At 41.9% G+C, this 25,601-nt stretch overlaps 1 protein-coding gene across 3 annotated transcripts in view; it reads right to left on the bottom strand.

Annotated features, from left to right (window-relative positions):
- AP4S1 (adaptor related protein complex 4 subunit sigma 1) overlaps positions 1-25,601 on the bottom strand; it is a 52,591-nt gene that overhangs the window by 14,159 nt on the left and 12,831 nt on the right. For 2 of the 3 annotated variants that reach the window (XM_004755150.3, XM_004755151.3), the window contains exons 2-4: positions 9,945-10,153; positions 6,817-6,903; positions 5,286-5,354 (exon numbers count right to left, since the gene is read on the bottom strand). In XM_004755150.3, coding sequence (XP_004755207.1) covers positions 5,286-5,354; positions 6,817-6,903; positions 9,945-10,082 — 294 coding nt within the window. In that variant the 5' untranslated portion in view covers positions 10,083-10,153. Of the gene's footprint in view, positions 1-5,285; positions 5,355-6,816; positions 6,904-9,944; positions 10,154-11,824; positions 11,849-25,601 lie in introns of those variants that run through there. The other variant, XM_045067713.1, reaches the window with a different exon arrangement.

The raw sequence follows: 25,601 nt of genomic DNA, 5'->3' as shown, positions 1-25,601 counted from the left end.
AAACTCAGTTTGTGCCACTACTACCTCTCAAGAATGTCTAACCAAGGCTCAGGAAGGCCTACTGGAGCAGAGTAAAACATCTTCACTAAATCTTTTTTAAAAGAATATTGGAGGGGCGCCTGGGTGGCTCAGTGGGTCAAAGCCTCTGCCTTCGGCTCAGGTCATGATCCTAGGGTCCTGGGATCGAGCCCCGAGTTGGGCTCTCTGCTCAGTGGAGAGCCTGCTTCCCCCCGCCCCCCTGCCTGCCTCTCTGCCTACTTGTAATCTCTGTCTGTCAAATAAATAAATAAAATCTTAAAAAAAAAAAACAACTATCATGATCCAAAGAACACTGTCGGGAAAGTGAAAATTTCTCCCACTGAATGAGAGAAAATATTTTCAAATCATATCTGATAGGTATTTGTACTTGTATTCAATTAGTTCAATCAAAGATATTTTTCTACTCAATCAATTCAAAGATATCTGTATTCAAATTATATAAAGAACTCTTACAACTCATCAATAAATAAATAATGCAACTGAAAAAAATGGACAAAGGATTTGAAAAGACATTTCTTCAAAGAAGATCCACAAATGGCCAATAAACACATGAAAAGATGCTCAATATTTGTTATCCATTAACGAAATGCAAATCAAAACCACAACTGGCATCTGTACTATTTCATACCCACTAGAATGGCTATAACCAGAAAGACAGATAGTAAAAAGTTTTGCCAAGAACATGGAGAGATTAGAACCCTCAAACACTGCTGATTGAGAACTGATATCATGCAGCCACTCTGGAAAAACAGTTCGGTAGTACATCAAAATGTTAAGCATGGAATTACCACATCACCTAGCAGTTCTACTCCCAGGTATATTATACCCAAGAAAGCAAAGTATGGGGGCGCCTGAGTGGCTCAGTGGGTTAAGCCTCTGCCTTCAGCTCAGGTCATGATCCCAGGGTCCTGGGATCAAGCCCCGCATCGCATCGGGCTCTCTGCTCAGCAGGGAGCCTGCTTCCCCCTCCCTCTCTGCCTGCCTCTCTGCCTACTTGTGATCTCTCTCTGTCAAATAAATCTTTAAAAAAAAAAAAGAAAGAAAGAAAGAAAAAAATATGATGCCACACAAGAATGTTTATACAAACGTTCCAAGCTGCCTTATTCATAATAGCCAAAAGGTATCACTAACCCAAATGTCCATCAACTAATGAAAAGGTAAACAACATGTGGTATAACCACTTAGCAGAATATAATTTGGCAATAAAATTATTGCCAAATAATTGGCTGGCCCGCCTGCCGTTCCCGCCCCAGGCCCAGCTTCTGCACCGGCACGGTAGGGTCCAATCATCCGAATCTGAGGACGCCTGCGGCTGCCCTGGCACATGGAGCCTGGTCTCCCGGCCGCAGCCCGCTGACGGGGGCTCCGGGTGAGGGGCCGCGAGTGCGTCCTATCAAGCGGGAACCATCTCACGCGCTGCCGCAGAGCCGCCAGTTCAGGGAGAAGAACCGCCGCGGGCGGAAAGTTCTCGCCTTTGCAGGTGGCTCTCCTTCCGCGTGTGCCGCCGGTGGCCGCGCTGGTTCCCCGTCCGTCAGGTACGCCGCCGGGTGAGCAGGCCCGCCGCTGCCCTCCGCGTCCCCGTGACGGCGCGCGGCGCACGGCCCGGGCAGACGCCCTCCCACCGCCCACCGCCCAGGGGCTGTGAATGGGTCGTGCTTCCCCACCGGACCGCTGAGAACCGCTTTGCACCCCGAGCCCCCCTGCCCTCCGTTTCTCAAAAATGGCTTTTCCCCTAGGATGGACTGAGAGGGCAGGAGCTCCGTCTGCCTTGCACCGTGTCACCGTAGGCCTCAGGGGCCGGATCTATCCCAGCCCGGGCCGTGCGGCTCGGAGGCAGCGCTGCCCCCCAACGCCCGTGGGGAGCGTGCCTCCTGCGCTCCCATCGCCTGGGCTGGTTTTAAGTGTCTTTTTAGAGTTTGAACTATTAATGGGGGAGTCATCCTGCTGTCTTTCCCTCAGAAGGGCTAAAATGTCTCCGTATTTCTTTCTAGATTTAAGTAAACATCTATCTGGGTCAGTTTCGCCTTCTCCCTGCCTCCTGATCATGGCCGGCTCAGACCCCTTTTTCTAACACATATTTTAAAGAGTCCCTTATTGTTCAGAAATGAAATTTGGAGATGATATAGCTACCCCCACCCCCATTCTTGTCCATCTAGAACCTCAGAAAGTGGCTCCTGACTGGCTCAGTTAGTAGATCCTATGACTTTTGATCTCAGGGTCGTGAGTTCCAGCCCCACACTGGGTGTAAAGATTACTTAAAAAAATAAAAATCTTAAGGGAGTGGGGAGAATGGGGCTTTATTTGGGACTAGGGTCTTTGCAGATGTAATTAGTTAAGGATTTCAAGACAAGGTCAGCTTGGATTTAGGGTGGGCCTGCAATCCAATGACAGGTGTCCTCGAAGAAGAGGAGAGACACAATAGAGGCCATGGGTGGACAGGCAGAGGCTGTAGGGATACGGCCGCAGGCCTGGGAACACAGGCCCCTAAGAACTCCTGGAGCCTTTGGAGGAAGTGTGACCCAGCATCACCTTGAGCCTCTAGAACTGAGAGAGGATAAACTTCTGTCACTGTAAGCCCCTGGTTTGTGGTCATCTGTTACAGTGGCCATAGGACATTGACACAGCCAGGAAATAAACTCAAGGCACTGCTCTAAATGCATGCTCACCAGCTGCTCCCATGGGCCTCTGTATGTGGATGTTATAGGCAAGCTTGTTTTACACAGCAGCGATTGGACTCAGAGATGCTGGGTGACCTGCCCAGGGCATACAGCCAGGAAGAGGGACTCTGGGTTCCCACCTGGGGTCTGTCTGACCCCTGTTCTGCCTGCAGGTTTCACCACTGGTACAGGAGTAGGTGATGAGGGCCATTCCTGCTCTCTGAGTCTCAGCTGCTTCTCTACTTGTAGGGTGCCTGCAGGCACCTTCCACTGGCTGGTTCTCATCCCCTCTTCTCTTTCCACTCTGGCTTCTGCAGAACTGGGGCTGGTGTTCTCTCTGTGCTGATGAGGTCACTGCTCTGGGCACTTAGTAACCAAGACACAGACCTGAGTGGGGAGGCCAGACCTCCCGGTCTGGGATGGCATGGACCTGTATGGAGTGGGGTCCTCGGGGCCCCAGGCACACTAAGAAGGCTCTGCGGGGGGGGGCTCTGGCACCTGTCCAGACCAGGCTCAGGCTGGCATGTCCTTCTGGTGTTTGTGTGACATGGCGGAACTGACCCTAACCTGGGGACTGCATCTGACCAGATCTGAGGGTTTGCAGGTTTCCTGAGTTCTGCTCTGGGCAGCTCTCTGCTTCCAGGATCCTGCTCCTAACCCCTCCCATACCTGTGTCATTCTGAAGGAAAACAGTGCTAATCTCTGAAATAAGTGTCGGGATCTCTGGTGGAGTTTGGTTTTGTCCAGAACAGTGTTTTCCCCAGAACCCTACTCACATTTTACCCATTGTATCTGGGTGTCCAGCGCATACCTGCTCTGTCCCCTGGTTGCCCTCCTTGCCCAGGAGAAGGATGGCAGGCTCTCCCCTCACCTGCAGCAGCTTTCCCAAGCGCACACACACAAAAAAGCCAGGGTCCTGCTTTCACTCCTTTCTGGCTGCCTTCTCCACTCCCCCCAACCTCAACTGTTTTTATTATGAAAGCTGTCAAACATTCAACATTTCAAACAAAAGTTTCTCCCCCTCCCCGTTCCCCTCTTCTCTCCCCTCTCCTCTTTCTCCTGCCCTCCTCCCCACCCTTGTCCTTACCTTTTCCCCCTCCCTTCCTCCTCTCCCTCCCTCTCCTCTCCCTCCTCCTTCCTGGCCTAATAACCAATTCAAAGAAAGCTGCAGACATCATGGAAAAAAAACATGGATGAATCTTGAAAATATCATGCTAAGTAAAAAAAAATAAAGTCATAAAAGACCACATATTGGGGCGCCTGGGTGGCTCAGTGGGTTAAGCCGCTGCCTTCGGCTCAGGTCATGATCTCAGGGTCCTGGGATGGAGTCCCGCATCGAGTCCCGCATCGGGCTCTCTGCTCAGCAGGGAGCCTGCTTCCTCCTCTCTCTCTCTGCCTGCCTCTCTGCCTACTTGTGATCTCTCTGTGTCAAATAAATAAATAAAATCTTAAAAAAAAAAAAAAAGACCACATATTGTACAAGTCTATATAAATAAAAAATCTAGAACAGGCAAGCCTATAGAACAAAAAGCAAATTGGTGATTACCCAGAGCCTGGAGCAAGGGAGCCAGATCATTGGGAAGGAAATGCTAATAGCAACGGTGTTTGTTTGGGGTTGTAAAATATTCTGCTGTTGTTGTTTTACATTGTTAGGGTGCTTTTGTTTTTATAAGTTTTCTTTAAAAATACTTGTATACTAATGTTACATGATGAGTGACTAACTTTATAAAGAGAACCGTGGTAAGAATAAAATTATTAATGGTGGAATAAGCATCTTCTCTAATATATTGAGTCAAGGTACTTAAGGATACAGTGAATTCGTGGTGGTTATGAAATATTCTAAAATTGACTTTGCTGATGGCTGCACAAGTGTGTAAATATTACAACCTGTGTGTGTTAGATGGGTGAGTTTGGGGGTATGTAAATTCAATTTCAGTATAGCTGGGGGTTTTTGTTTTGTTTTGTTTTTTAGAAAGGGGGCTGTTGGGAGGCCCCTCGGTTAGGCGTTCTACTCTTGATTTTGGCTTGGGTCACGATTTCAGGGACACAAGATTGAGCCCCGTGCCAGGCTCCACTCTCAGGGGAGTCTGCTTGAGATTCTCTCCCTCCCCCTCTGCCCCTCTCCCCACTCTTGCATCCACACCCTCTCTCTGTCTCAGATAAATAAATAAAATCTTTAAGAAGGGGGCTGTAGGAAAGGAACTTATGTATACCTTAAGGGGAGGTGGTTTTGGTCATCAAAGCAAACGTGTGGTTGGAAATAATTCCTAAACAAAAGGTCCCTAGTGTCTTAGGAAGGGAGACAGAAAAAAAGAAAGATGAAAAGTAAGTTAAATACAAAGTCTCTTGATTAAAAGAAAGACATAAGAGATTCTTAGGCTTGTAGAACTGGTTCTTTATAAAGATCTAAGGCACACAGTGTTTTGTAACACTTTGGATGAACCAGAAGGAAAGGTAAAGAAAAGGTGGCATCATCTGAGATTTAACGTTTACACATTAAAGCTCTGTATGAACACAGGTTCTTGATATAGACCCATTTCTGGGAAAATGGGTGGAGGACAAAAGCCATTTTTTAGTCATTAGACTTACCACTCGGCTGAAGTACTCATCTAACACTTCCACAAAATTATGGATGAATTCATAAATGGCCATCTCGTTCTGAAATAAAAAAGGAAGGGCACAATTAGTTTTAGTATGGCTCATATGTAATTAGACTCTGACAAATATTCAGAATAGTTCTAGGACTCACTTGTTTGAAAGAAGCTTACCAACAGAGAGAGAATCGAAAATCTTAACCTCTAGGATTTTAAGTCCCCAGTGAACGTAACTGGACTGAAACCAGATTGGGTCTCGTGTTTAGGGTTTTGAGCTCTGCTCCCTGACTTTATCATCAACTGGCTGAAACAATGTTTTTGGTTCTTCATGCCACCATTTTTCCATTTGGGAAGCCGGGGAACTACCTCCAGGTTTGGTTCATGGATAAAAAAACAATCAACTGAAATTCTTTTTATTTTTTTTTTTTTAATATTTTATTTATTTACTTGAGAGAGAGACAGTGAGAGAGAGCATGAACGAGGAGAAGGTCAGAGGGAGAAGCAGACTCCCCATGGAGCTGGGAGCCCGATGCGGGACTCGATCCCGGGACTCCAGGATCATGACCTGAGCCGAAGGCAGTCGTCCAACCAACTGAGCCACCCAGGCGTCCCGAAATTCTGAGGTATCTTAAATCTTAAATGCTTTTTCATGGATTCAATAGCCATAGGTTCTATTGATCTGGAACTGATGTTTCTGGAAAGGTGAACTAAATCTGAGGAAATTCATTATCAACACAATCATATTTATAGTTTACTCTGGCTTCTGATCTGTCAGCCAATATTTAATGCCACATCTGACTGGCCTCTACCCCTGTCTCAGTTGTCCCACTGAGCCACACAGAACAAGAGCAAGAACCTGGTATTGCCTAGGGTCGGGGAAAGCATTCTATGGTTTTGTGTTTACCCAAGCTGCTCATCTAATTCAAGAAAAATCCCAGATATTTTTCTTCCACACAGCTTTTCCTGGCCTTGATATAAACCAAGATCCTTTTACGAGACAAGATAATTCTTAGATAGGCAAGTAGGGAAGAAAATGTCAATTTAAGGAGGAATAAAAGTCAGACTGTCAGGGTGTCTGGGTGGCTCAGTTGGTTAAGTGTCTGCCTTTGGCTTGGGTCATGATCCCAGGGTCCTGGGATGGAGTCCCCAGTCAGGCTTCTTGCTTGGTGGGGAGCCTTCTTCTTCCTCTCTCTCTGTTGCTCCCCCTGCTTGTGCTCTCTCTCTCTGTCAGATAAATAGAATTTTTTTTTTAAGATTTTATTTATTTATTTGACAAAGAGAGAAATCACACATAGGCAGAGCAGCAGGCAGAGAGAAAGGAGGAAGCAGGTTCCCCGCCAAGCAGAGAGCTTGAGGCGGGGCTCAATCCCAGGACCCTGGGATCATGACCTGAGCCAAAGGCAGAGGCTTAACCCACTGAGCCACCCAGGCACCCCTAAATAGAATCTTTAAAAAAATTTTTTTTTTAAATCAGACTGTCATTCCTAATTTTCTTGCATTTTCCATAGGCTCTTCTGTTATCTTACCTCAGTGTCGTTAACTCCAACCACAATGAATAGAGCTGCATACTGTCGATATATCAGCTTAAAATCCTTAAATTCAATGAAAGAGCACTAGAAATAAAACATAATTAGCTATTAATTCCTACGGTTGGCACAGATTTCTTCAAAATGGCTTGCATAATTTCTAGGTTCTGATTTTAGTACTCGTTAACACTGTCCTAGAAATATACAATATTAAAATGTTACATTACACACTTTTGGTTGGTTGCCTGTTGGTTGCCTCCTCACAATATTCGTGGGACTACTTGGAAGCATCTCTAGTGGGAGGCAGAGAAGAGTCTAGGAAAAAAGGCTTGGAGCATCCCCATGGGTTCCCACCTGTATTCCTTCTCATTCCTTTGCTTTACTCTGTGTGGAAATCAGCCGGCAAAGGTACTGAATAATTTTAAATTGCCTCCAACATGAAAAGATGCCAACATGACAAAGAAGATTTTCTTCTTTTCATCTCCCCTAGGCTCTTCGGGAAGCAATTAGAGATTTAGTTTTGTACTATTTAATAGCGAATGAATAGCCAAATATATACAGCATACACACATGGAAAAAGAATCCTGATTTCTTTTTCCTAGACCCATGAAAAGAATCCATGTAGACTCTTTTATAAATTATTTAAAGTTTTGGCTTTTGTGGGGCAGATGCTAGACAAAATCTCCCATCATAAACATTGCTTCTTATGAATTAATAACAAGTTTACCACCATGGGCTGGTGGTTAGAATAACTCCCTTCCCATTCATCTTTCCTACAGCAATTGTACAATGCATATTGGGAAGGCACTGGGTAGACAGGAATTGGATAGCAGCCTAAGGCACAGTGCTGCCCTTCCTTTGGACTTCTGGGTGTGCTTGACCAAATGTGACTGCACATGAACTCTATGGCTATCTATACTGGGATAACTCCTGGGCACCCAGATGCACCTGGAGATGAAGCTGTAAGTTTTTTTTTTTTGTTTTTTTTTTTTTTTTTTTTTTTAAGATTTTATTTATTTATTTGATAGAGAAATCACAAGTAGGCAGAGGGGGAGGGAGAGGCAGGCTCTCTGCTGAGCAGGGAGCTCGATGCGGGGCTCGATCCCAGGACCCTGAGATCATGACCTGAGCTGAAGGCAGAGGCTTAACCCATTGAGCCACCCAGGCACCCCTGAAACTGTAAGTTTTAATTATGAAATTTCTTCCATGGTTAAGGCACTTGACCATCTATAAAATGGAGGGATTTGAGGCTCTTATTTAAAATTAGGATAAAGGTAAGAAATGCAGGATGACTCTGCAGCTTTTGGCTCACTGTACAGCCAGTGTGATCTCTGCTCAGTTAGATCTTTCAAGGAAACACAACCCATTTTTTTTTTTTAAGATTTTATTTATTTAACACAGATAGAGAGCACACAAGCATGCAAAGCAGCAGAGGGAGAAGCACGATATGGGGCTTGATCCCAGGACCCTGGGATCATGACCTGAACTGAACGCAGAGATTTAACCGACTGAGCCACCCAGGTGCATGAAACACAAACTATCTGAAAGAACTGAAGAACATTTTTCAAAGCCTCTCAGGAGTCTGGAAAAAAAAAAGTTAACAACGCACGTTTGTGGATAAAATAAAAACTAAGCGGAGATTGTTCAGTTCCTAATTATCCCAAAGTCCACTGGGTTCCTTTTAAAATCTAGAATAATTCAGGGGGCGCCTGGGAGGCTCACTCAGTTAAGTGTTTGCCTTTGGCTCAGGTCATGATCCCAGGGTCCTGGGATTGCGCACACATGGGGCTCCCTGGTCAGGGGGAGTCTGCCCCTCCCTCTCCCTCTGCCCCTCCATCTTAGCTCATTCTTTCTCTCTCTCTCTCTCTCTTGCTCTCTCACCCTCTCCTTCTCTCGCTTTTTCTCTCTCTCAATAAATAAAATCTTTAAAAAAAAGAATTTGGAATACTTCAAAAATATCTCACAATATATTCGTTCCAAAGCATATATTTCAAAAGGTAACGTATCCATGAAGATGGTGTTTGAAACTGTGCAGTGCCTGCATTCTGCAGAAAGATTCAACGGGAATGCTTCTTGAGTTTATCTTTATTTAAAGTATGTGTCTATTAGCATAGCCCTTTAATAGTTCCCCTTTCCCTTTGACAACCGCATGAAGCAATATGTGCCACAGCCGGCCCAAACAGTAATTCAAAGAGGACTCTGAGATGTTGAGACTGGAAAATCAATTTAGGAGCCAAGGGAAACACAGTTCCAACATGTAACTTCTGAGCACTGATGTACCTTAATATTTTAAGACCTAGCAGTGGTTCCCGCAGGCGGCCTTTCTACATATGCTATGAAATGGAGAACTGGCAAAATTAATGGGTGATTTAAACAAGCTTTCTGATTTCGCTGCAGTTTATTCAGTGATTTCCAATAGATTCAAAGTTCAGGACCCGGATTAAGTACGTCTCCAGTTAAACCTCTTTGTAAAAATAGAATCAGTTCCTAAACTTCCTATTTGTTATTATTTTAATAATTTTGTTTAAATTCCATTTTGACAGAATGGGTAGATTTCTTATGTCATATGAATTTTTAACTTCCACTTACCCCATCTACATCATAAAATAAAGCCAAGTTCAAATAAAAAAAAATTTTTTTTTTAACCACTAGTTGTTGGATTATGTGGGTGTTAAGTTTACAAGACGATAAGCAGAAAAAACTATGATCTACATGAGAATCATGCCACTATTCCTGGCACAAAATGTATCTCAAGTGCTTACCTCTATAGAACCAATCATCTGACCTTCATCTCTTGGCTTAAAGAGAGCTACCTGCTGGGAATAACCAAGGGCTAAATTCATATGGAAAAAAAAGAAGGTATGTCTATTAGCTGGAATAAATTTCAGACAAATACCTGGACTTGAGTAAGAACTCAAAGCTTTTCCTGGTTTTCCTTGCTTGTATTTTCCTTAAGGGGATGTAAAAGAGAGCTATGCTTCAGTCTTCATTCACTTCATTTGTTATTTTCCCTAATAGCTGTTAGAAGAATGTAGTTCAAAGAAAATGATGGCCCTTGAGACTCGGTAATAACAGATCTGCCCTTGCCAAGTTGAATGCGGAGATAAAAGAGAGAAGCAGAAACTTACTTGTTCATTAGATCGGGAGAGACAGCTCTTTATGACTTCCGTTTCCAGAAGTGTACGCTTATTGATCTCCACATGTTCATAGTATTTAGAAAGTCGGGTCTGTCCTTGTTTATTCACCATGAGAAAAAATTTTATCATTTTTTTTCCCCCTGGGCGGTATTTTTCCAGATAGTTCAAAAGTTATGTCAAGGGGTGGCTGTAATTAGAACCTGAAGGATGAAGGAACAACAGAAAGTTAAGATCAATAATATTAGATGTATTCTGTAGATGAACCAGGAGTAAATAAAATGTGATCTGATAATACTGGTCTTCACTCCTATAAATTAAATAAGGTTTTAATAAATAAGTAAACATGGGGCGCCTGGGTGGCTTAGTTGCTTAAGCTCTGCCTTTGGCTCAGGTCATGATCCCAGGGTTCTGAGATCAAGTCCCTGGTTCTCCCTCTCTCTCTGCCTGCCAGTCCCCCTGCTTGTGCTCTCTCTCACTCTCCCTCTGTCAAATAAGCAAATCAAATCTAAAAAAAAAAAAAGTGAAAAAAACCCCAAAAGTGTGCCTAGAAGAGTGCCTAGGTGGTTCAGTTGTGAAGCCTCATATCAGGCTCTCTGCTCCATGGGAAGCCTACTTCTCCCTCTGCCACTCCCCCTGCTTGTGTTCTCTCTCTCACTGTGTTTCTCTCTCTGTCAAATAAATAAACAAAATCTTAAAAAAAAAACAAAACAAAAATCTACGTGCTCTCTGCTCGTGGAAAGCCTGCTTCCTCCTCTCTCTCTGCCTACTTGTGATCTCTCTCTGTCAAATAAATAAATAAAATGTTTAAAAAAGGGGGGGGGCGCCTGGGTGGCTCAGTGGATTAAAGCCTCTGCCTTCGGCTCAGGTCATGATCCTAGGGTCCTGGGATCGAGCCCCACATTGGGCTCTCTGCTCTGTGGAGAGCCTGCTTCCTCCTCTCTCTCTGCCTACTTGTGATCTCTCTCTGTCAAATAAACAAATAAAATGTTTTAAAAAAAAAGCTAAACAGAAATCTTCATTAGTTATACTCCAAAACTTTTTTTTTTTTTTTAAGTAGGCTCCATGCCCAGTGCAGAGCCTACTGTGGGGTTTGAATTCACAACCCTGAGATCAAGATCTGGGCCACCTAGGTGCCCCTCTTTCAAAACATTTTTGAATTTCCCCAATACTTCTGCTACTTGTATTTGTTCAATAGATTCATCATTTTTGTTGGGCACCAACTATGTGTCAGGTACCAAGAGAATACAAAGATAAAGAAGTGGTGATTTTTTCCCAATGTTTAGAACATTTTATTAAGGCAAAAGTTGTTGGAATTAAGTGAAATACAAAACATAGTAAATATTTACAAAAGCATTGATAACACTGCTCGTCACACACATATAAAATGCAGAAAGGTCTTGAAGAGTTTATAAGGTGAACTTTATTTTATGGACAGGAGAGACAAGCTCTACAGTGAAGTTTTCTTTCTTCAGTGTTGGGAGCAGTAGTAATAATCTCCACTATTTGCTAAAGCCCCCCACCACGGCCCTCTAACACGTCCTATGGAAGGTCCTCTACCAAGCAATCTTCCTATATTCCTTAATTCCCACAATTCTCTGAGGCAGCTACTTGTGTTATCCCCACTCTAAGGCCAATCAAATTGAAGTTCAGGGATGGAAGGATCCCCAAAGTCTCTAGATTACTTGTGTCAGAAATAAGAGGCAGCTTAGAAGCCAGGCACATGCCTGGCACCCCCTCATTTGTCCTCATCACTCCCAAGGGTCCATGCTTGCAATTTAATTTCTAACTTATCTATAATGAAACTCATGTTGGGTCTTCCTACACTTGCTATAGATTTCGAAATGATCAGGGCAAGAGAGCACAATACTGACCAATGGCCAGTGCTTCTTTGATTAGGAGCATTGGAGCTGTCTCCCTGACTCCCTTGACAGTATCATATTCACATTTTGTAGTAGCTGTGAAAATTAAGTGCAAAACACCAAGGTTAATAATAATAGTTCTTTTTTAAAAAAATATATTATTTATTTATTTATTTGTCAGAGAGAGAGAGAGACAGAGACAGAGACAGAGACAGAGAGTGCACAAGCAGGCGGAGTGGCAGGTAGAGGCAGAGAGAGAAGCAGGCTCCCCGCTGAGCAAGGAGCTCCATAGGGACTTGATCCCAGGACCCTGGGACCACTACCCATGCCGAAGGCAGCGGCCCAACAGACTGAGCCACCAGGCGTCCCATTAATAATAGTTCTTAAATTAACTTTTTAAAAATTTTTAAGATTTTACTATTTATTTGACAGAGAGAATAACAGTGAGAGAGGGAACATAAGAAGGGGGAGTGGGAGAGGGAGAAGCAGGCCTCCCGCTGAGCAGGGAGCGGATATGGGGCTCATCCCAGGACTCTGGGATCATGACCTGAGCCGAAGGCAGGTGCTTAACCAACTGAGACACCCAAGTGCCCCTCTTAAATGAACTTTTATTTATTTTTATAAAGATTTTATTCATTTATCTGATAGAAAAGATCACAAATAGGCAGAGAGGCAGGCAGAGAGAGAGAGAGAGAGAGGAGGAAGCAGGCTCCCTGCCAAGCAGAGAGCCCGATGCAGGGCTCAATCCCAGGACCCTGGGATCATGACCTAGGCGAAGGCAGAGGCCTTAAACCACTGAGCCACCCAGGTGCCCTTTAAATGAACTTTTAAAATTTGGAATAATTTTACAGAAAAGTTGCAACAGGTTACAGGATAATTCTTGGACTACATTTTCTATTATTCTTTGCCCCGCCCCTCAAGCTCATCTCTTATTTCCTAAACCGTATCAGACAGGTGGTTATCTCACAACAATGCCAAACACAAACAGCTAGAAAGAGCCAGGCCCAGTCTGGCAAAGCCTGGGCTGCCATGTTCATTGAGGTCACAGGGCAGGATGTTCTGTAGACCAGCTCAGCGGGGGACATGGCAGCTGTGCCATGCGGGGAGGGGGGGGCGGGGGGGGGGAGAGGGCCTGTAGTCATTCACTCCCTCTTCCAGGAAGATAAGCTCACTACTGTAGGTAGGATTGCAACATACTCCGTTTAGTCATTTGGTATTAAGTGCTGCTTTTATTCTCACAAATTACTGCCAGTAAATTATGGCTGGAGACCAGTAAATTAAGTTACCACCCATTCTTTTATTGCCGTTCAGCAAAGTTATTTTATTTTATTTATTTTTTAAAAGATTTTATTTATTTGTCAGAGAGAGTGAGCACAGGCAGACAGAGTGGCAGGCAGAGGCAGAGGGAGAAGCAGGCTGAGCAAGGAACCCTATGTGGGACTCGATCCCAAGACTCTGGAATCATGACCTGAGCCGAAGGCAGCCACCTAACCAACTGAGCCACCCAGGCATCCCAGCAAAGTTATTTAAGAAAAATCTTCATGAAATTTAGAAATTACAATCCTATACTATGGATTCCAACTGCCAGCTAGAAAAAAGCTACTGTCTTGGGGACCTGGGAGGCTTTAGTCAGTTGAGTATCTAGACGACTTCTGGTTTTGGCTCACGTCATGATCTCAGGGTCCTGGGATCTAGCCCCATTAGGGGTCCCCTGCTCAGCAGGGATTCTGCTAGTCTCCTTTTCCTCTGCCCCTTCCCCTACTCTCTCTCTCTCTCTCTTTTTTAAATAAAAAGATAACATCTCAAAGGTACTCATGCCCAAACCTTTGCTTTTAAACGTCTGGCTGTGTTAAGTTTACGGTAAAATGAGACGTAAAATGATCCCACTGAGATGTTACACCAAAGGATCAAATTGGTTTCTACCTTAACAAGCACAGCATTCCTTCCCACTGACTTCAGGAACAAGGATAACAAACAAGGGCGTGTTGAATTGATACTCATTAGGATGCAAGTCTTGAAAATAGTAGCTGAAGGCATCTAAAGGCTCAAATACATCATCTTTTTTTTTTTTGCATGCTCATAAACAATTACACAATTTATAACTGTAGGATTACACAGTGGTAATAAAGTAGACAAGTAAAACTGTAAACTCCATTATAAAATACACAAAGCCGAAATATACAATGTGGAGACTCAGAGACAAGTACATGTTTGAGAACAGAAGATGAATACTTTAAGTACCTCTCCTGGTTACTAATCATCAGGGAGGAGAGAAATCAAATAATTATGAAACTGAGGTAGGGCAATAAGGAAAGAATATGCCTAGACAAGTGCTGGGAGTAGCCAAGAAGCAGGTATGAACTTCCTCTGTTTATAAAACTCTTTGCATTCAACAACACAGGCTGGGGGAGATGTTTTGATAGCCAGGACCTAGGGGATTCCACACCCAAGAGCCTGTGTGAATTGAGGACAGATAAGGAAGGGACATTTCACTGAGGAAAGTCTTACACGAAGAATGTCAGGATGCCTAAAGGCCAAGAGGAGGAAGTTTGGTATAGTCATAGTAGAATATGAGCAGATCAATATCCCAAGACCCTTTATGACACAAACTGAATGTCTAGAGAAAGGAGAGGAACAATTGAAATGTGTGCTGAATTGGGTACAGTTTTCATATTTATTTTTTTTTTTTTTAAGATTTTATTTATTTATTTGACAGAGATCACAAGTAGGCAGAGAGAGAGGAGGAAGCAGGCTCCCCGCCAAGCAGAGAGCCCGACGTGGGGCTCGATCCCAGGACCCTGGGACCATGACCTGAGCCTAAGGCAGAGGCTTTAACCCACTGAGCCACCCAGGCACCCCCAGTTTTCATATTTCTGATGGTGTATTCCGAGACTGTCATCCATAGATGACAAATAGATTGTAACTTGGGTGCCAACCATGACTAACTGTATGTGCTGCTTTGAGCACTGTGTTTGGAAGGATTCTGCAACTGTTTAGGTTCAAACGGATGCCATGAATGATGAGTATGTCAGCTGCAGGTTAGGAAGCAGGGTGTGGCAACATATGCGTCTTATATCTGTCAGCCCTGATGTGCACTCCCTTCATTTTGCAGATGGGAAAATGGATAATCTGAGATGTAGAGTGAAGTCTTGAATTCTGGTCCTCTGACTCATAATCTGATGCCATCTTGAATCTGTCACAGTGTCTCTTTGCCTTGCTCAGTGTATTAGTGTCATTAGAGGTTCATTTAAGCTTACTAAGCATCAACTTCAGGTGGCTGAATTTGATTACATACTAAGCTCTCCTACAAAACCAGTGATTTTTACTTTTTTATTGTGACCCAGCATACATGTACATACGTATCTGATTCAGTTATATATGATGTTCACCAAACAATACCTATCCATTCTGTGTATATTGTACTCTAGTGATTTTTGTGACATTTTATAAAAAATGTAGGTGTGAGGTGTTTGGGTTACGTAGATAAATGTATTTTTTTTTTTTAAGATTTTGGTTATTTATTTGACACATGAGAGAGAGATAGCAAGAGAGGGAACACAAGCAGGGGGAGTGGGAGAGGGAGAAGCAGGCCTCCTGCTAAATGAGGAGCCCAATGCAGGGCTTGATCCCAGGACCCTGGGATCATGACCTGAGCCAAAAGCACACGCTTAACAGACTGAGCCCCAACACACAAAATACACATACTATCAACATGATGTATCACTGTTGAACCTGATCTTGGTATCTGACTGAGACAGTTTTGTTAGGTTTCTGTAATATAAAGTTATCCTTTCCACACCATACTCTTTGGTGGAGGGAAGTCATTATATGTAGCCCACATTTAAGGGTTGGGAAGTTATGTTCCATCTCTTTGAAGAAAAAGTACCTATGCTAATTATTTGGAATTCTGCTGCACAGGAGATCTGTCTACTGTACCCTATTATTTATTTACTCAATCACTTATTTATATCAGTAAAGACTCACAGATATTTTATTTTATACTTAGGGTTATAATACAATATGATCCACAGATTTTTAATTTCAGAAGCCACTAAAGAACTGTGGCCCAACGTTTGAAAAACACTGTATTAGAACATGAACTTGTGGGTAGGATTCATATCTTATTTCAGATCTTTGCACAGTGCCTAGTGTAAGAGATTATCCAATAAATGTTTGTTGAATGAATGAAATAATGAAAACATTTTTAAAGTGATAATTTCCCCTTAATAAGAAAATCACATCAGTATTCAAACAAAGCAGACAGATAAAGTACTCTGGTACCCCGACTCCTGCCCCAAAGCCTATCAGTCTTCCTCAAAGATATAAACCAATGTTTTTAAGTTTGGTGCATATTCCTCTAGACTTTCTATTAATTTACATGTAAATACGCATGCATGTATAGTAACTTTATTTCTTAAACCTAAATGTGATTGAACTCTAAGATGCCAAGTGACTAGTCTGGCGGTTATTGTGTTTTGGAAACTCTGAATGAACAAGGTACGCTCACAAAGCCCTGGCTGGAGCCTATAAAACGGCATTGAAGAGAGGCATCTTGGAACTCATCAGGAGCACTTCCTGTTGACTCAGTCTAGTTCAGGCATTCCTGGTCTTTGTCCTCTTGATCCAGGGCCTTGGCTCCCTTTCTTTCTCTGGCCTTAGTTCTTAACAAGAGGGCTTGGATTTCTGCAATCTTCCAGGACTTGACCTTTGGTATTTGCCCTCTGGCTGTAACCAGGGAAGTCTCTGGCGCTCAGCCTTTTCTCGGTTAACTGGAAGCAACAATTACTTTACAGAGTGGTAGTGGAAGATCAAATGAGGTAAATGATGTAATTCTTGTAAAACATTTAACACAATGACTTCTTTCATTTCCTTTCTTATTGTATATTAAACTAGAAAGGAATGCTGGTAAGATTATAAGGAAACAGATAGGTGTATATGTATACATTGTGAGTGGTCCCTTAAATTGTTACAAAATTTTTTTACAGTGTAACTTGATAGAATTTAACCAAAAAAATCATGAAAATGATTCTACCGTTTACCTCAAGCATTTCTGTTTTGGTACTCTATCCTAAGGTATAAGTTTAAAATCACAGGCATGAAAATATTTTTAATAGTGAGAAATGAAACAAGCTGACATTACAATCTGAGAACCAAGTGTTAAATGAACACCAACTTGATATTTTTTAACCATTAAAATAACCATGCAAGGGGCCATGAGACTCTTAAGCATAGGAAAGAAACTGAGGGTTGCTGGAGGAGGGGTGGGGGATGAGGTAACTGGGTGATGGACATTAGGGAGGCCAAGTGATGTAATGAGCACTGGGTGTTATGTAAGACTGATGAATCACTGACCTCTACCTTTGAAACCTATATGTTAATTGGATTTAAATAATTTTTTTAAAAAAGAAAAATATGCAGACTATGCAGAAAAATGGAGAAAATGTAGATATAATAAAGTCACAAAATCAGAATACCAAATTCTATTCCACATGGATTATAATTATGTAGAAGCAAGATCTGTAACGATTATAGAGACTAGACAGAAACCATACAAAAATAAGACATAAAACAAACAAAAAGAGATTAGAAAGATGAACATTGAAAACATCATGCTAACTGAAAGAAGCCAGTCACAAGGACAATATATTGTATAATTCCATTTATATGAAATGTCTGGAATGGGGAAATCTACAAGGAAAGTAAATAGATTAAGGCTTGCCAGGGGATGGGGGTTTGGGATGGGAGATCTAAGAGGAATAGCGTTGTAATAATAGTTGAACAAATGTGCATATATAAAAGCCACTGAATTATATACTTTAAATGGGTGAATTATATCTCAATAAAGACTGTTTAAAAAAAAAAAAAAAAAAAAGACCAGACAATCTGGGAAGAGCTAGCTCCCAGTGGCCAAAGCTGAAAACAATCTGGACAACAAATAACAAAGTATCAGATTACCCAGAGTATACAATAAGTATACATTAGTACATACTGATATAAGTACATGATTGAAGAAATAAATAGGACAGAAGAATCCCATATATAGGTTTCCCCCTGCTCTCTGAAAGTAGACTGCTCCTGGGAAACCTTTACCAAGCCAAAAATGGCAGTAAAGCAAAAAAGCAATCACTATTAATTTATATGGGAAGATTTTTGAGCATTCCCAGACACAAAAAATAACCTCTCTCAGGCTTTTCTGATGCCTTAGGACCCATCTTGCTAAGGGATGTACAAAATAAATGGAGAGAAAGCACAGATGCTCGGGGACACAGTTCCAAGCTCTGGCAGCTCGATGCTATTATGCTGAGTGTAGTTCCCGGGGAAGGAGCTTGGCGGGATCTCTCTGGCTGTCCGGGTGCACATTGCCTCCGAAACTGCTCACTGCAAAACAAATGCTTAACGCTATTTTCGCTTTCCGCCTTTTCTCCTGAAAGTGAAAATTCTTTTTGAATTTCTTTCAGTCAACGAAAACGGGTACTAAGTAGGCCTCCATAAAAGCGAAAGGCTTTCCGTAGGAGATACGTCCCTATCTGTTGAGAGGCTCTCCTTCAGGAGGTGGAGCTTAAATTCTCCCACCCATTCACTGGATGGTAAGGAGGACTTAGTGACTCACTTCCAAAAGACAGCATGTGGAAATAGAAAATGGTATCCTCACAGCAGAGAAACCTGGCACACACCACCTTGCCCAACTGATGAAAGCTAGCATCATCAGTCATGTCATGTCCCCTGATACGATGTGATGAGAAAAGTACTTCATCTCTGTGGTATTCTTCCCCAAACCCACAGCCCATTCTAATCATGTGAAAATGCAGTAGAAAACAAACAAACAAAAAGCAAATGAAAGGACATTCTAAAAAAAAAAAAATCCCACCTGTATTTCCCCAAATTGTCAAGATCATGAAAAACAAGAGAAGTGTGAGAAATTGTAAGAGATCAGAGGAGAGTAAGGAGATAATGGTGACTACATGCAATGTGGTATCCTGGAGGGGATCCTGAACAGAATAAGGACATTAATAAAAAATTGGCAAGGGGTGCCTGGCTGGCTCAGAGGAGAATGTGACTCTTGATCTTGGGGCTGTGACTTTGAGTTCCACTTTGGGTGTACAGATTACTTAAAAATAAATAAATAAACTTAAAAAATTTTTTGGTGAGGGGCACATGGGTGGCTCAGTACGTTAAGCATCTGTTTTGGGCTCAAATCACAATCCCAGGGTCCCGTGATGGAGCCTCGCACTGGGCTCTCTGCTCTGTGGGGAGCCTGCTTCTCTCTCTCCTTCTGTGTATGCACTCTTTTTCTCTTGTTCTCACCCTCTTTCTCAAATAAATAAACAAAATCTTAAAAAATTTTTTTTGTGTGTGTGAAACATGAGAATAGTCTTTGAGTTTAGTCAATAATAATGCTACCCATGTTGGTTTTTTAGATCTGATAAATGTAACATGGTAATATGAAATGACAACATTAGGGGAAATGGGTGAAGATATTCAGAAATTCTCTATACTATCTTTGCAATTCTTTTATAAATCTAAAATTATTCCAGGTAAAAAGTTTAGTTTTAAAAAAGGAGAGAGGGGCGCCTGGGTGGCTCAGTGGGTTAAGCCGCTGCCTTCGGCTCAGGTCATGATCTCGGGGTCCTGGGATCGAGTCCTGCATCGGGCTCTCTGCTCGGCAGGTAGCCTGCTTCCTCCTCTCTCTCTCTGCCTGTCTCTCTGCCTACTTGTGATCTCTGTCTGTCAAATAAATAAATAAATAAAATCTTTGAAAAAAAAATAAAATAAAATAAAAAAGGAGAGAGAGGTGCCTGGCTGGCTCGGTTGGAAAAGAATGTGAGTCATGAGTTCAAGCCCCACACTGGGTATAGAAATTACTTAGATTGGGCGCCTGGGTGGCTCAGTGGGTTAAGCCGCTGCCTTCGGCTCAGGTCATGATCTCAGGGTCCTGGGATCGAGTCCCATATAGGGCTCTCTGCTCAGCAGGGAGCCTGCTTCCTCCTCTCTCTCTCTGCCTGCCTCTCTGCCTACTTGTGATCTCTCTCTGTCAAATAAATAAATAAAATCTTAAAAAAAAAAAAAAAAGAAATTACTTAGATTAAAAAAACACACACACAACTTTAAAATATAAAAGGAGAGAGTTGTATTTGTATTAAAGTGAAGGGGGTTTGTTTGTTGGTGTGTCTGAGTGTCTAAGCCTATGTCATATTGGTTATATTAGTTATATTTGGTTATATTGCTTAGATATCTAAGTTCTTATCAGTGTATTATAGATGTTTATGTATGAGGTTCATTTGTATTAACATTCCCAACAACTACACTTTAGGCTTTCTTATTTTTGTTTAGCTAAGAAGCATATTAATTTTAAGAGATAAGGGGCATGTGCGTGTATCAATGTATATGTTCTGTAAATGGCTTCCTATGCCCTTTGGTCAGTCTCTGCTCTGACCTGGATAACCTCTAGTAGTTCCCAGTAATCCTTCCACTGCACCTCACCACTTGGGAATATTCCCTCTTTTCCCTAGTTCAGGGTTCAGAAAAGCTTTTTCTATAAAAGCCACGTATATTTTAGGCTCTGAGGGCCATATGGTCTCTTTCTCAACCAGTCACTCTGCCCCTGCAGAATGAAAGCAGCCCATACAATATAAATAATATGTAAAGCTGTGTTCCAAGAAAACTTTATTTATGAAAGCCTTCAGAAACTGGATTTAGTCTGCAGGCTGCAGCTTGCTCTGCTCTAGACCAGTGCTTATCAAACTTAATGAGCATATAAATCACTTGGGGGAACTTAGGAAAATATAGAATCTGATTCAGTAGGTCTGGAGCAGGAACCATACATGGCGTGGTAGAGTATGGAATGACTCATTAAAATACACACCTTACAAGGTCATGAAGTTCACCCTTCTCAATATCAAATCAGACCAAATAACATGAGCTGAGTGCTTACTAGGTACATGACAGTAAGGCAACAGAGTACACAGAAACACAACTATTATGGGTAATTTCTTTCATTTGGACATGGATCTTAATCCGTAGAATGCTGGGTGAGAGGGCAAGCTGTCCGGACATGTCACTCCACAGACGCTCAGGTTTGTTCACGTGATCTGGCAGGTTTGGTGGCAGCCCCATCCCTCATGGCCTCAGCAGGTCTCTCTCAAAGTTGTACATATATTAGAATACAATGTTATTTCCAGGAAGCACAGAGCCATTCTTTCGTCAAGAATTTATAGTAGCTAACTAGAATATTTCATTTAACCTCAAGAAATTACAATGCACGTTATACCATATGCCAAAATTAATTCAAACTAGATCACAGACCTAAATATAAGAGGTAAAACTGTAAAACTTTTAATTTTATTTTAAAAAATTATTTTAAGTAGAATCCACACTTAAGTGGAGCTTGAACTCAATGACCCTGAGATCAAGAGTCACACGCTCTACCAACTGAACCAAGACTATAAAACTTTTAGAAGAAACAGATTTAAGACCAAAAACACAGGGGTGCCTGGTTGGCTCAGTTGGTTAAGCATCTTTGTTCAGCTCAGATCCCAGTGTTCTGGGATGATGCCCTGAATTGGGATTCCCTGTTCAGCAGGGAGCTTTCTTCACCCTTTGCCTCTCTTGCGCTTGTCCTCTCTCTCTCACTCTCAAAATAAATAAATAAAAATATTTAAAAACAAAGAAACAAACAAAACAAAACAAAAGCATGCTCTACCACAGAAAAAACTGATAAACTGGATTTTATCAGACTAGAAAACGTGTATTTCAAAAGACATGAAGAAACACGTTAAGACATTTCCTTAAGAAAATGAAAAGTCACAGACTAGGAGAAATTATTTGCAAATCATGTATCTGATAAAGGATTTGTATCTAGAATATGAGAGACTCCTTCATAGGAAGAAAAGCAAGACAATTTAAAAAATGGATAATGGATTTCAAAGTACATGTGAAAGGAGAATATACAAATTCCTAATAAGCACATGAAGAAATGTTCAACATCATTAATCCTTAGGAAAGTTCAAATTAAAACCACAAGGTATCACTCCACACGCCCCTGAGTAGCTATAATCAAAAAGGGAGAAAATACGGGAACCTGGTTCAAGTTCAGAACGGTTAAGTGTCAGACTCTTGGTTTTGGCTCAGGTCATGAGCTCAGGGTTGTGGGACTGAGCCTGGTATGAGACTCTGTGCAGGGTGTGGGGTCTGCTTGGGGTTCTCTCTCTCTCCCCCTCTCCTTCTCCCCTCCTGCTCATGCTCTGTCTCTCTTTAAAATAAATACATAAATCTTTTTTTTTTTTCTTTTAAGAGAGAAAATAACAAGTGCTGGCTAGGATGTGGAGACACTGGAACCTCCATGCAGTGTTGTTGGGAAAATAAATGTTCCACCACTCTGGAAAACAATTTGGCAGTTTTCTAAAAATTTACACAAATTTACCATATTATCCAGCCATTCTACTTTTAAGTATAAGCCCAAGAGAAATGAAACCATGTCCACAAAGACTCATACATGAATGTTCATAGAACATTATTCATAATAGCCAAAAAGTGGAAACAACCCAAATGTCTGTCAGCTGATGAGTGGATCAACAGAACACGCTGGATCTACACATAATGGAAAACTACCTAGCAGTGAAAGGGAGCAAAAACCTCCTACATGCTATGAAATGGGCGAAACTTGAAAACATTAAATGAAAGAAGCCCGATGCAAAACACTACCTATTGTATGATTCCATTCCTCTGAAATATCCAGAAAAGACAAATACATATAGATAGAAAGTGTATTAGTGGGCTAAGTATAATGTAATTAGGGCCAGGAGAGGTTTAGGGGAAAGTGGGGATGGGACTTGTTTTAGGGATGATGAAAATCTTCTTTTTTGTGGAGCCTGCATAGTCAGCCTCCAACTCTTGGTTTCAGCTCAGGTGTTGATCTCAGGATTGTGAGATTGAGCCCCGCATCGGGCTCCCTGATCAGTAGGGAGTCTTAAGAGTCTCTCTCTCTCTCTCTCCTCACCTCCCCCTACTTACACATGTGCTCTCTCAAATAAATAAATCTTAAAAAAAAAAAAAAATCTTCTTGTAAAAAAATGTATTTATTTAAATTCAAGTTGGGGCACCTGGGTGGCTCTGTGGGTTAAAGCCTCTGCCTTTGGCTCAGGTCATGATCCCAGCATCCTGGGATCGAGCCCCGCATCCGGCTCTCTGCTTGGAGGAGAGCCTGCTTCCTCCTCTCTCTCTCTCTGCCTGCCTTTCTGCCTACTTGTGATCTGTCAAGTAAATAAATAAAAGCTTAAATAAATAAATAAATAAATTCAAGTTAGTTAACATATAATATAGTATTGGGCTCAGGAGTAGAACTTAGTGATTCATCATTTACATGTAACACCCAGCGCCCATCACAACAAGTGCCCTCCTAGATGCCCATCACCATTTAGCCCATCCCTCACCCATCTCCCTATAATAAGAATCTTCTAACACTGGATTTATTTGCATGATAATATTTGCACAACTTGGTAAATTTATTAAAAATCATTGTGCATGTACGTTACATAAAGCTCAGAACTACTATGAAATAATAAGCAGAGAAGGAAGTAACGAGACCAAAATGCATTTTGCTTAAATCTGGATGGTAGGACTGGGGCCAATTCCCTATCTTTATTTTGCCATATTTCCTAAGTTTGAAGAGATGTGTTATTTTTTGTCTCATACACAAAAAGTTTGTTTAGGAGGGTTGAGCTGCATTACGTAGTTTTACAAAACTACCCGACTGGAAAATAAATGTTAATCTGAATAATGAAACTATTGTTCTATTTATCGTGACATTTCTAAACGCCGTACTTCTTTAAAACATGAACTATTTTTCAAAGTGGATGGGTTGGCAGCATCTAATCAGTATGGACTGAATACCAGAAGCATGGAAATAGCAACTACTAGATCTACTTGCCTCATCACATTGATTCATTCCATAGGCTTCTCAATTATCTAGCTGTTTCTGAATCTTTCCATCCTTAAAACGAGAGGAAATACTGGTCAGTAGCAGACTTTCATCTATTTTGGAGCACCTCCCTCCGAGTTTTTAATATATACTGTTTCTTTATACACAAAAAAACAGTTTTTTTTCTTTGCTTCAGATTTACTGGAATTCTTCGATGATTCAGTTTTCTCATCTGTTAACTGAGAAGGACAGCTGCCTCACAGACTTATGTGAGGACCAAATGAGATAAAGGACATGTGCAACACTCAACAGAGCTCTCCTTTTCCTTCTTCATCCTCCTCCTCAGTGTAGGTGAGAGATTCTTTCCAACAGATTCTTGCTACTGTAGTTCTTTTTTTTAAGATTTTATTTATTAATTTGACCGAGAGAGACACAGTGAGAGAGGGAACACATGCAAGGGGAGTGGGAGAGGGAGAAGCAAGCTTCCCTCTGAGCAGGGAGCCCAATGCGGGGCTTGATATCATGACCTGAGCTGAAGGCAGATGCCTAATGTCTGAGCCATCCAGGAGCCCTGCTACTGTAATTCTAAGACCAATTAAATGTGACTTCAGGAAACCTTTTACCACCCTGCCTTTCTTTCCACCCCCCCCCCAATCTCTCTCTAAATCTCTTCTTTATGATTCAGAATACATTTTCAGTAGCTTTACATGAGATTTTTAACTTCTGTTAAATCCCTGGGTCACTCAAGAAGTATTTCTTTGTTTTTTTTTTTTTTCTGTTTTTAAAGATTTTATTTATTTATTTGACAAAGAGAGATCACAAGTAGGCAGGCAGGCAGAGAGAGAGAGGGCAGGAACAGGCTTCCTGCTGAGCAGAGAGCCCGATATGGGACTCCATCCCAGCACCCTAGGATCACGACCTGAGCTGAAGGTAGAGGCTCAACCCACTGAGCCACCCAGGTGCCCTCAAGAAGTATTTCAACCACATTTGATTTATTTGGCAATTAACACATTTACATGTGTACTACTTTTAAAACTTGGTTTTAAAATAGTTAAGGGGCACCTGGGTGGCTCAGTAAGTTAAGCATTGGACTCTTGATTTCAGTTCAAGCCATGATCTCAGGGTTGTGAGAGATAAAGCTTAAGATTTTCTTCCTCTGCCCCTCCATCCTCTATAAGTAAATAAATAAAATATTAAAACCATTTAAAATTTGAAATTTTGGGGTACCTGGTTGGCTCAAGAGAACACAACTCTTGATTTTAGGGTTGTAAGACTGAGGCCCACATTGGGTGTAGAGATTACTTAAAAATAAAGGCTTTTAAAAAATAATAAAATGCTAAATTTCAATCAAATTCAGGATCTATGGAAATCCTGAAGCTCATATTTCGGTAGAAAAGTACTTTAGGAATAAACCTTAAGGGACGCCTGGGTGGCTCAGTGGGTTAAGCTGCTGCCTTCGGCTCAGGTCATGATCCCAGGGTCCTGGGATAGAGTCCCACATCGGGCTCCTTGCTCAGCAGGGAGCCTGCCTCTCTCTCCGCCTCTGCTTGCCTCCCTGCCTGCTTGCATGCTTTCTCTCTTTCTCTTTCTGACAAATAAATAAATAAAATCTTAAAAAAAAAAAAGAATAAACCTTAATACTCTGTTCTGTCATTTTTCTAAGAATATATCTGAAAGATTTCTAAAACTTCATAGGACTCTAACATCTTAACCTAAAGACATTTTGGTAAATTGACCAAAAAGTCTTATTGGGCACCTGGGTGGCTCAGTTGTTAGGTAGCTGCCTTCAGCTCAGGTCATGATCCTGGGATCCTGGGATCCAGCCCTCATCGGGTTCCCTGCTGGGCAGGAAGCCTGCTTCTCCCTCCTGCT

The sequence above is a fragment of the Mustela putorius genome, unplaced genomic scaffold (assembly GCF_011764305.1).
Source record: "Mustela putorius furo isolate JIRA1106 unplaced genomic scaffold, ASM1176430v1.1 tig00003898_pilon_pilon_pilon, whole genome shotgun sequence".
NCBI lineage: Eukaryota > Metazoa > Chordata > Mammalia > Carnivora > Mustelidae > Mustela > Mustela putorius.
This window is presented reverse-complemented; position numbering and strand designations above follow the sequence as displayed.